This window comes from Sminthopsis crassicaudata, chromosome 5, assembly GCF_048593235.1.
Source record: "Sminthopsis crassicaudata isolate SCR6 chromosome 5, ASM4859323v1, whole genome shotgun sequence".
NCBI lineage: Eukaryota > Metazoa > Chordata > Mammalia > Dasyuromorphia > Dasyuridae > Sminthopsis > Sminthopsis crassicaudata.
Genome location: NC_133621.1, coordinates 35,576,136 through 35,588,253, shown reverse-complemented (window position 1 = coordinate 35,588,253; position 12,118 = coordinate 35,576,136). Strand labels below are relative to the sequence as shown.

Here is a 12,118-nt window from a genome sequence, read left to right as displayed (position 1 = left end):
GAGTGAAGAGGACACGTGGGAAGAAGGGAGAAAGGGGGAATCCCAAACAGAGGGCTGGGTATTTGCTTCTGGAGGTCACAGGAAATGACATCACCAGACTTCTAGGAAAATTCGGTTAGTGGCTGGAGGACGGAGGGAGGCCAACTTGGTAGTCTATTGCAAAGTCTTGCCACGAGGAGCCGAAGGCCTGCACTAGGGTGGTCAGTGCCCAAAGCACAGCCTGCCTGGGAGGATGTGCCAGAAATCCTATTTCTGATGGGGGACCGCCATCAAACCACACTGGAGCAAGGCCCCAATGCAAGAAGGCTTCTAGCAATCATGCAAACAAGGACGGATGGGTCTTGTGGCTTGATTCTCCACACTTTCCCAGGATGTACTTCTAGATCCTTCTCTATTAGCTATAATATTGGATAGAGGTTAGAAGTTCAAAAGTCATTTGACTTCCAATGACAGGAGAAGATAACAGGAAGTTTGAATACTATATGGTAATGTTCCAATTCAAGGATACATTGAAGCAATGTTAAGGTGAAACAATTTATAACACCCACATCAGGGAGACACTTTGTACAAAGAGTAAGGCTTAATTCTCTCTGGTAAATGTTTCCAAACAATGTGGATTGTGGCACAGTGTAGTAATTAAAATAGTCAAGCTTTTAAATCTATTTCAAAATGCTTTCATAACTTGAATTTTAAAACATTAAGAAAATATTTTGAGATGAATATAACTGTAAGGGGATCATCACCAAGCCATCTAAAAAAAGGAAATCTGGCAATTTTCCTCAACCAATATTCAAGAGAAAGAGATGGCATTTTTTTCAAAAAGTAGATGAGTGGAACAGACTAATGGACAAAGAATCAGAAGCAAATGAAATCAGTAGCTCAGTTTGATAAAGTCAACAGCATAAATAACTTGGGAGAGAACTCCCTAATTTCAAAAGGATTTTGTTATTTCGTGATCACATTGGAAAAATAAGATACTGTTAAAAAGAATGAGAAGTCATTGAAAATGCAATCTTTCATAATTACCCTGTATAGAGTCTTTTCATGCCCTGAAATGAAAGAACATATGGAGAAAAGGAAGGAAATCGACATTCCAGTCAAAAAGGAAAATGAAAAGGAAAATTCTAGACTTTTCCATAGTTCAGATATGATAACAAAGCAATCAGATCCAAGAGATGGAACTATCCTACAAAATTATTCTGATTCCATGTTTATCAGGTCATCTGATTAGTGGCCTTCTGGGAACTTTACTCCCTCCCCGGTAGTACTATTCTGCAGAGTGGCCACACATGCTCCTCCACCACAAAAGTACAGTCTATCCTTATTTGCAAATTTTCCCCCTCACTAAAATGTGTTTGTAACCCCCTCAGCCTTTCAGAATTGTTTGTAGATGTGTGGAGTGGAAAACCTTGAATTGCCCAATGCACATGGTCCTTGCTGACATCGAACATGGCAACAATATGTCTTCTTGTTTCAGCTCCATCCTTTTCACCATCTATTTAGTGCCACGTTTCCCTCTTTGTGTGCTTTTTGTTGATGCATTTTCTATTTAGAACAGCTTACGTCTAGTGTTCCTAAACTCAAGAATGACATGACATGTATTAGAGAGGCTTCAGTCAAACATGAGCTGTCAATTCAAGGTTAATGAATTAACCTTTGTTGTGCCCACTGATCTCTGGGCCAGAGTCTCCCTGTATTTCCCCTAGGAGCAATGATCCAGTGTCACCAGATCAGGGTTTCCAGGGCCTTTACAGAACACAATGACTGTGTTTAATTCCTTAGTGGCCTTGGCTAGCTTGCCTCAGTTCACCTGATGAAATAGAATGAGTCAAAGACAGGCCCTGAGGCCCCCAAGGGCCAGCAATCCTTGTCTCAGCGAGCCTCGAAGCGGGCCCCAACCCTTAGGGCTCATGGCGGCAGCAGCGCCCACTGCCCCCCACTCCCTTCAGCCCATCATCATCTTCCTTTGCTTCCCCTTCTGCAAACTTCTCTGGGTTCTCCTCGCAGCCTTGGATGCCTTCTTATGAAGAGGGAGTCACTGCAGAATGCCCGTGAGGTTGCTAGGGAGTGCCCATGGAAAGGACCCAGGCCCCACTCCTGACTTATGAAAAGGAACAAAATAACTGGGAACATTAAGGCCACAGCCCAGAAAATAGAGGCTGTATTTGGAAACGGTGGAGTGCACAGCCAGAGGGAAAGCGCAGGCAATGCCAATGGAAAGGTGCAGAGGCAAAGGTCCATGTGGGTATTGAAGCTCACCATTAAATGGCACCTTTGCCTTAATTCTGAATCAACAATACTAACAACAGGCACAAAAATTAACATTTATCTGCCACCTCAAGGTTTACAAGTGCTACAAAGTTTACCAAGTGCTCGCCATGTAGGTCTGAAATGTACATTTTGGAGGGCTGTGTTTGGGTGTCTGTTAGGGAGCATCATTTGTGCCAAGGCAAGTTGCGACGTACTTGATGGAAAGCCGGCCTTCCAATAAGAAAGGCCTAGATTCAAGTCCACCTTAGACCTCTGGTGGCTAGGCAGCCCAAGATAAATCACTGACTCTCTCAGTAGCTGCTTCTTGGCTGATCTGTTTTGGGAGAGGGAATTTCCTCACTGAAATTCCTTATACCAATAAAATCACAGATTTAGTCCAAAAAAAAAACTATTATTAAAAGTATTTCCACGAATGGAAATGGGATTCAAGTAATTTAATGAAGCAATCAAAACCTGTAGAAGGTAGCAGTGTTTAACACCCTCCCTATTTTTCTGGCTACTATTTCTCCTTTCTAAGTATTAACTTAGAGGACATTACAACTACAAAAATCAGGGAGAAAAAAATGACAAAAACTCCATAAAATCCATTTCTTAAAGATGTCAACAAGCATTTTAAAAGCCTCCTGATCAAGGCTCTGCCCTTTTTCTAAGAAGGAAGTCAGAGCTAACTGGAATCACAACATTGGAGGCATTTTGGTGGTCAATCAAGATGGCAGCCACTAGAGGAAGCACCTTTGGCCACCCCCAGGCCACCACTGAGCACCATCCCTGATACAAAATTTGAGGAGAACTGGAGAATTCTCTGCTTGGCAGGAGCGTTTCCTTCCTTACTGATATTGGCTGCACTTACCTGTTTCTTCCGACTGGCTTGAGGCTGAATCATAACGTTGATAAGAGCAGGCACTGTTTTCTCAGCTAAGCTTGTACTCAGAGCATTCTGCAGCTCTCCTGGAGTTTGCACAAAATATCCCTTGCCTCCAAATGCAGTCATAATCTGCTCATAACGGGAATTTGGCAGGAGAGAAACCGGAGGGGCTCTGAAAAAGATAAGTACATGGTCACTAATGTTTACTAATGTTCTGAAATAATTTATTTAATTGGAATTAAAAGCTTGTGCTTATTTTATATATATGTAATTATATATGCATATATATAATTCTACAGATTTAAAAAAAACCTGTAAAATAAGTTCACAAAATAAGTCAAATACGAATTGAAAAATACAAAGTAATAAACAAAAGCTAACTAAACAAGAGTTAACTAAGGAAACTGTCAGGAAAAGGAAGAATTCAAGAAAGTTATTAGAATAGTAGTAAGCTATTTGACCAGAATAGTAAAAAATTGTACATGGCAGACAATCTTGAAAGGAAAATAACAAAGAGGGAAAACAAACTTTTTATGAAGATTTCTGAAAAAATTTGAAACAAAAGGTAAATTTCTAGCTGCTGCCCAAAGAATATCAATTATTCAACATTGAGATGGCAGCACCAATGTAGAAGGGAAACTTCAGAAGTCAGATAGATTTGAATCACACTCAACAGAAGCCAGAATAGGAAGTCAAGTCTTCCTGATGATTCAGGAGAGGAAAATCCAGTAAGAATGTTAAAACATTATTGCTTTTTGTTTCTTATATCTTACTTTGTGTGATATTAATAGTCATACTAATCCTGGCAGGCATCTTGGTTTTAGTCAGTGTTTATTTCAAATTTCAAACAAGTTTTAGCAAGCTGATCAAGCCTTGGAAGTTTAATGCTTTTTTCTCCTGAATAGTATTTTATTTTTCCAAATAAATGTAAAGATACTTTTTAATACACATTTTTGTAAAACTTGATATTTAAAATTTTTCTCTCTCCTTTCCTTACCCAAGGAAGCAAGCAATCTGATATAGGTTAAATATATGCAATCCTTTTAAACATATTTCCATATTTGTCATGTTATGCAAGAAAAATAAGAAGAAAAACCACAAGAGATAAAAAAATAAATAAAAAGGTTAAAAAACTATGCTTTAATCCACATTTAGTGTCTGTAGTTTTCTCTCTGGATGATTGGCATTTTCAATATCAAGTCTATTGGAATTGTTTAATGCCCTTTCTAATTAATGTTATTGCATTGAATTAATTTCATTATAATAGAAATGGCAAACCACTCCAGTATCTTTGCAAAAAAATCCCAAATGGGGTCACAGAGTCAGACATGACTAAAACATTTTAATAATAACACTGCATTCATTAGATAAGAAGATTCCAAAACTTTACCAAAAAACAACAACAAACAAATCTCAGATCCCCAAATAATTCCAATGTTAAAGAGTAAAGTACAGGTCTGGAATCCCAGTGTCAGGGGTTCTTGGAACAGTTTCACCTCTACAAGGTTCCAGATGAAGACTCAAAGCTGAGAGTATATATAGGAAGGGAAGTTTTGGCTCAAGAGTTTTTAAAAGTTAATTTTATCTTTGATTTTTAACTATGAGCTTTTATTGATGTCTTTTGTTTTTATATCATCACTGTCCTTCCCTTTCTCAAAGAGCCACCCCATTTAAAATTAATATTTTATAGACAAAAAAAAAGGAAAAAGACAAAATATCATTACAACGGTTCAGCATATTGAAAAGCTCTGAAAGCTTGCGCAATGTGCCAAACTTGTGGCCCATTCTCTCACATCTCTCTGGAGCCAAGCTTGTTCTTTGTAGTTTTTCTTACTTGCAATTTTTTGGTGTGTAATTCTTTCCATTTACACTATTGGAATTATTGTGTATTCTGTTTTCTTGTCTCTGCTTACTTTACTCATGCATTCATTCTTTCTTTTTTTGGAGGCAATCAAGGTGAGGAGATTTGTCCAGAGTCACACAATTACTAAGTTCTATCTAAGGTCCTCCTGACTGCAGGAATGGTACTCTCTCCACTGCACAACTGGAGATACCCCTAATATATTAACACTCTATTGATTAATACTCAGTTAGCATAATAATGCTCCATTACATTCAAGTCCTATGATTTATTTAGCCACTTCCCAATTAATGGACATCTACTTTGTTTCTAATTTTCTATCACAAAGAGGGTTATTGTACATATTTTAGCATGTAGGGGGTCTTCTTATCAATGGCTTCCTTTGAGGACATGCCTCATTGTAGAATCTTTGACCTAAAGACTGTGGATATTTTAATCATTTGATTTTTACAATTCTAAATTGCTCTTCAAAGTGGTTATACTATAATGCCAGAGAAATCGAGGCAAGACAGAGATTAGAGAGTTTTTAATATTTTATTTGAAAGAAAGATTTACTGGGACCAAATGGATCCATGGTTTGATCCCAGAACTGAATGAGACTAGGTCTCCAAGAATCTAGCAGCCAATGTGAGTGACGGAGGCAGGGGCGGAGTCAGGGTGCTGAGAGGGGGAACAGGACTATGGATCTGGTTCTGACAGGGCTGGGGGATGGGGAGAGGCACCCAACATTCTGATGATGTCTAAGATAGAAGATCTTACTCCTTATTTGAAACGTCATGATTAGGAGGAAGGGATGGTGCAGGATTGGGCAGAAGAATTAGGAACTGAGGCAGAATAATTCAGGGAAACTGAGGCAGGACAATTTTTAGGGACACCGAGTCAGGATAATTAGGGAAACTGAGTAAGGATAATAAAAGAGAACTGTGGCACATACCAATTTACAATTCCACCAACCATGCAACATGCCCTATCTTAGTTTCCCACAACCCATCCAATATTAATGACTGCCCCCTCTTTTTTTAATCAAATTTGCAGAGTATAGGTAAGCCTCAATACTTTTTGATTTGCTTTTTTCTTGTTAGTAATTTGGAGCACTTTTTCATGTTGATAGTGAATACTTGAGTTATCTTGAGGATTGATTGTCATTATGCTTTGACCATGGGTCTTTTGGGAAGTGGCTAGTGGTCATGATGTAATAAGGACTCTGTCTCCCAGATCTTTGTGGAGGGTGGGTCACCTGGTCTGGGGAAATTTCCTTAAAATGATCCCCTCTCCCTACCTGGTTCCCACAGGAAATTCCCACTTCCCAATTGATCTGGGAATCACTTTGGTCAGGGAAACAATTACCACCCTTTATTGATTTGAAAATTAGTCCCTAATTGCTCTCTAGTCCCAAACTACAGAAGGCTGGATAAAAGTCAACATTCTGTACCCAACCTTTGCTAAGTCCTATCAGAAACTGGCCCACTGAGTGGCTTCTCAGTTTAAATAAACCCATTTTTTGTCAAAAAACAAAAAAACAAAAAAAATTTTGCTTGGAGGTCAAGACTGCGAATTCTTTCTCACAAAAACCTGTGACACCGACACCGGCCTAGGGTTCTCATCGCTGTTAAGGGTATCTCTCACCCCTCAACAGTCATACATACCCCCACAAAAAACTGTTGTCTGTATAGGAGATTTTCAGTTTTACATAATCAAATTTATCTATTTTCTCTTTTATGACACTATCTTTCATTTAAGACTACATGACCTACTTACAAGCTGTGAGAGTTATAGAATATGTTTTTCTTTTAATGCTTTTATAGTGTCATCTTTAATATTAAGGTCTTGTATCCAGTAAGAATGTATTGTTAAGTATGATGTAAGGTGTTAGTCTAAGCTTAATTTCTACCATACTGCTTTCTAGTTTTCCTAGAAGTTTTTATCAGACAAGAGTTCTTTCTTAAGTAACTTATGTTTTCAGCTTTATCCAACTGGTTTATTGAACTGTTTCTAATTCTTTCCTGTCCAGGCTGACACACCATTCTACTTTCTATTTTTTAACCAAGACAAGATGGGGTTTTGTAGAAGGCTGGCAGGTCCAGGCCCATACAGGCTCACTATCTCCCTAATTACTGACAAGCCTTATTAAGTAAAAATCAGGATAATCTTGATGGAGAATCCAAGCAATAGAAACAAAGCTTTTTTAATTATACTATTTACCCCTAAACATACTTGAGGTAATACATTAGTATGATAATTTCTGCTATTTACTATTCTGATTCACAAATACCTAGGAAATAATAAAACATTGCAGCTATTTGCAATTCTGTTGATGAGCATCACAATTAGGCTATTTACAACTCTGTGGATAAGTATCTAGATCTTGATGGTTGAGGTAGAGATACTGAAAAGTCAAAGTATTTTGTCAATGTCAAAGTCTGGAATGAGCTTTAAGCCAGGAGGGATATGAAGTCAAATAAAACCAGGCAGTAGTTACACTAGCCTACAAAATATATTAAACTGGCACTCAGATTAATAAAATGAAGACTGCAAAGCAGATTTTCTGCCTGGCCTCGGGGACCCACACTAGTTTACTAGTTTGTTTTTCACTGGAGGTAGACTCCAACAGGTTTTGATGACTGTATTTCATAATACAGTTTGAAGTCTAGAAGTACTAATTCTTCATCTCTACATCTTTTCCCTTGATATCTTAGATCTTTTGTGTTTTTTTTAAATGAATTTTGTTATTATTTTATAAGTTCTATAAAGTATCTCCATTACATTTTGGCATAGCATTAAAATCTATTAAATTAATTTTAGGAGTATTATAATTTTTACTATGTTGGCCCTTTAGTTTTAATGTTTTTAAATTTAAAGTAGTTTGGAGCCTTCTGGACTTTTCAAGCAGTAAAAGTAAAAGTCATGGTCTCCAAGATATAAACTCCTGAAAACTCTAAGTTATTATGACTGCAAATTCATACAAATCACTGCACTTCACAGTGTGATTATTTGGAAGAGGATGAGGCAGATGAGACAGTTGTCATGGAGGCAGTTAACCAAAACGACCTTATGATAGAATATATCCAAAAGCACACTTGTCCTCATAGAATGATACATCTAAAATTCAGCAAGTCCTGCCAAAGCAGAATTTTTAATCACCACAGGTGATAGAAGAAATCTGTATTAGCAGCATTCACATAAATGCTAATAACTAAATTCTGTATACACTTTTAAAGCCAATTGTAGACAATGGTCAATTTATAAATGGAGAAAAATGGAGGTAGGACAAAATAACTGACAATCCCAAATCCTTTACATTTGGTTTTGGAATACAATATAATACAACACAATATAATATAGGATGCACTCACATACACAAATTCAGTACCACATCCATCTTAATCTGGCCCTATCATCAACAACCAGGACTCAGCAAGGTAGTAGAGAGAAGTAAGTCCTGGATCATTACAGATTATGTACAAAACTTATCATTCACACTCATAAGTGGTCTGCCACAACAGATTAGGATCTCTAATGGTTAGATTTTATCTTTAAACAATGATTTTATCTATTTCTTTTCATTTATAAAATCTAGACAATTTATTTTCTTATCTGAACTTCACAAAGACTTTAGATTCTTATAAAACACCAATTAAAGGAATAGCATTTTATAAATAACTATCCTTGAGGAGGTAAAAGCCTAGAATTTATATTTATTACATAGACTATATGAAAAACATTTGAAAAATGATTTTAAAACTAAATTAAAACAACAATGCAAAGTATACTGAAATTCTGAAAATATATTTGTCAGTGTATCAACATCCAAGTTTTATGATACTCACACTTGGGAAATTTCTCCAAGTTTTGTTATCTCTTTCCAGGTATCTGCATCAAAGCCTTGATAAATTCCATTATTATTCACCACAATGAGAAGAATCGGCAAATTATGTCTAAAACAAATGAGAATAAACTAGATTTAGTGGTTTAGGTTCAAATCATGGCTCTTGTATTTACCATGTGACCCTAAAAAAGTCACTTAATTTTCCTTGGTCTCAGTCTCCCTGCCTATAAAGTGAAGTAGTTGGACTGGATGACCACTGAACTGCTTTCTAGCCTAGAGGTATGACCTAGGAAATCAATCTTTTACAACTCTAAACCAATTTCCTATCTTTATCTAACATTTAGGCAACAACTACTTTTTTTCTCCCTCAATAGTTTTTTTTTTATTTTTCCAAACACACATAATTTCCTACATTTAACTGTGTTGTGGACTTTTGTGTTCTAAATTTTTTCCCCTTCCTCCCTTACCTCCCACCTCGCTAAGACAGCAAGCAAATTGATATAGATTAAACATGTGCAATCCTTTTAAACATATTTCCATATTTATCATATCATATAAGAAAAATCAGACCATGAGAAAAAAAAAGCAAACAAACAAAAAAGGTGAAAATGCTATAGTTCAATCCACATTTGGTCTCCTATGCATAGTTCTCCCTCTAAATGGGGATGGCATTTTCTCTCCCAAATCTATTGGAATGGTCTTGAATTAATGCGTTGTTGAGGAGAACCAAGTTCATGAAAGATGATCATCACATAATTTTGTTGTTATTGTTTACAGCATATAAAACTTTTTAAAAAATTTTACTTACATAATATCTTAAAACTCATTGCTAAGCCTCTGAATGAAACTGAACAGATGAAATGTGGATTTATAAAATAATGCTACATAGCCTCAGTTTTAGAGGTCTGTAGCCCAATGGTTATTTATATTTATTTTCTTATAAATAAATATAAATAACCATTGGGCTACAGACCTCTAAAAGGCTATACAATTATTATAAATGGTCTCTATATGCATAAAAAGCAAATATATCTTTCTTTACACTGAACAATGAATTTTTGAAACCACATCTGTGACTATAAAAATACCAATTCAATTAAAAGTGAAAAAAAAATCAACATTTTGGAAAAATTAGTAGTTGACTTTTTTTTTAAGTCTGCAAAGTATCTTTATATACACTATCTAATTTGATAATAATTATTACTGAAATTTGAGTCCTATAGGATTTGAAGAAAAAGCCTCTCCGTGGAAGGGAAGGCATGCTGTGATTTTGTGGGCTCTTCTATTTGTGAGCACTCTCCAAAGGACTATCATGTTTTAAAGAATCAAAAGTAAGGTAATCTCAAACAAACTTTGGGATGACTCTGTCAGTGGCATTAGGACTTAAGAAAACACATTATCATGATCTTTATATTTTTTTCCTAGCATGTAATAAAGCTGCAGTTAGCATGTCTATACATACATAATTTTTCATATGTAGGAAAAAGTGGAATGCATCATTTTCACCTGCAGATGGTTTCCACCTCCATGCCAGAGAATCCAAATGCACTGTCTCCTTCCACACAGATCACACGTTTTTCTGGATTTCTATCTTTAGTCACCAATGCAGCAGCAATCGCAAAGCCCAAACCAACTCCCATTGTCCCAAAAGTACCAGCATCCAATCTATAGGAAAAATGTTCAAATGATTTCTTTCCTCAGAAGAATAATTAACTGTACAGAACAGTAAGACTACAGATTTTCACAATCATTTAGATCTTAGCCAATAAACTACTTGAGAAAATTTTGAAAGTCAGATAAATGTATCCCAAAACATTTTAGAATGAAAGTTATCATACAATTGTCAAAGACATTCAATAGAAAAATTCCATATGATAATTTCAAATTTTAAAATTAACTTTCACACAAAGCAGGAAACTTAAAACAAAAAATTTTGATCTTAAAATTAAATGTAATACTTTACATTTATAAATTTATAAATAAAATACATTTGTCCCATTCATAATAAACATCATCATTGATATTCTAATTTTAGGAATTTTCACAGAAATAAACTTTAGTATGTCAAGATACTTTTCACTAAGCATGTACAACCATTGAACAATTTAGTAAATGTAAGTTAATTTATCAAGTAAACATATATCCATGCACATAAATAAAGGCAGTTATCTTAAAAGAAAATTTTGGTTTTTTACCTATGTCGAGGAAGATAGTTTTGAAGCACAGTCCGTCCAATATCCATAGTGTTTGCTCCTTCACTTACTATAATACAGTCTCTTGGTAACTGTTCTTGTACATGGTAGAATACTGTGTAATAATTCATAGGCAAGGATTTTTGCAATGCTAACTCCTAAAATTGGAGGAAATCATTAAAGTAAGTTTATTAGTGAAGTAAAGAATTATGGAAATAGAATATGGGGCAGCTAGGTGGCACAGTGGATAAAGCACCAGTCCTGAAGTCAGAAGGACCGGAATTCAAATCTGGTCTCAGACACTTAACACTTCCTAGCTGTGTGACTTTGGTCACTTAACCCCAATTGCCTTAGCAAAATAAATAAATAAATAAAAATGGAAAATGAAAATAAATGCTTGCTGATTGATGGACTCCTAAGATACATGTGGGTATTTCTGTAAAGAATAGTATAGTAAGCACAAAGACAGGATAAAAAGAGGGAAAGATCTATTTCCTCCCCTTTTTCCAGGAAAAATATGATTCATGAAAATGTGATATAGGAAAACTTGCTAGTTATTATTAGAGAAACTGTCACTGACTAAAAATTTTAGCAGCTGATCTGATGAGTGAACTTAAAACTCCAAAGCTTATAATAATGGTTGACATGTAATGTTTTATTATTGCTTTAGATTCTCAGAGCAGTCTGTAAAGTTACCCTACTCTGAAGATGCAAAAACTGATGTTGAAAGACCTGATATCATGTCCTCTAAAGCAGAGTTGGTAAACAGGTAAAAGTGGGACTCTGGATTTTGACTCCAAATCTAGCTAGACCTCACCCAGTCATCACATCTGAAAACCTCCCCAAAGATTTCTCATTACCTTGGAGGCTTCTTCATTGCTCTTCATTTTTTCTCTCAGTACCTTCCACCATCCAGCATTAGAAGGATATTGCCATGGCCTTTTGTTGTAATGTTCTAAAAGCTAAGAAATAATCTTAAATTAGCATAAAAAGCCTTTATGATACACATATCACTTGTACTTTAATTTTTTTTAAAAAGGAATTTAATTTTAATTTTTTAAAAAGTTAGGATTCTTTTAAGTCAATTTTTTTAAAGTGTGAAA

At 35.7% G+C, this 12,118-nt stretch overlaps 1 protein-coding gene across 3 annotated transcripts in view; it reads right to left on the bottom strand.

Moving 5' to 3' along the window:
• Positions 1 to 12,118, bottom strand: part of HACL1 (2-hydroxyacyl-CoA lyase 1) — a 68,104-nt gene that overhangs the window by 34,468 nt on the left and 21,518 nt on the right. For 2 of the 3 annotated variants that reach the window (XM_074270772.1, XM_074270774.1), the window contains exons 12-16: positions 11,876 to 11,977; positions 11,019 to 11,173; positions 10,330 to 10,488; positions 8,825 to 8,932; positions 3,122 to 3,308 (exon numbers count right to left, since the gene is read on the bottom strand). In XM_074270772.1, coding sequence (XP_074126873.1) covers positions 3,122 to 3,308; positions 8,825 to 8,932; positions 10,330 to 10,488; positions 11,019 to 11,173; positions 11,876 to 11,977 — 711 coding nt within the window. Of the gene's footprint in view, positions 1 to 2,318; positions 2,585 to 3,121; positions 3,309 to 8,824; positions 8,933 to 10,329; positions 10,489 to 11,018; positions 11,174 to 11,875; positions 11,978 to 12,118 lie in introns of those variants that run through there. The other variant, XM_074270773.1, reaches the window with a different exon arrangement.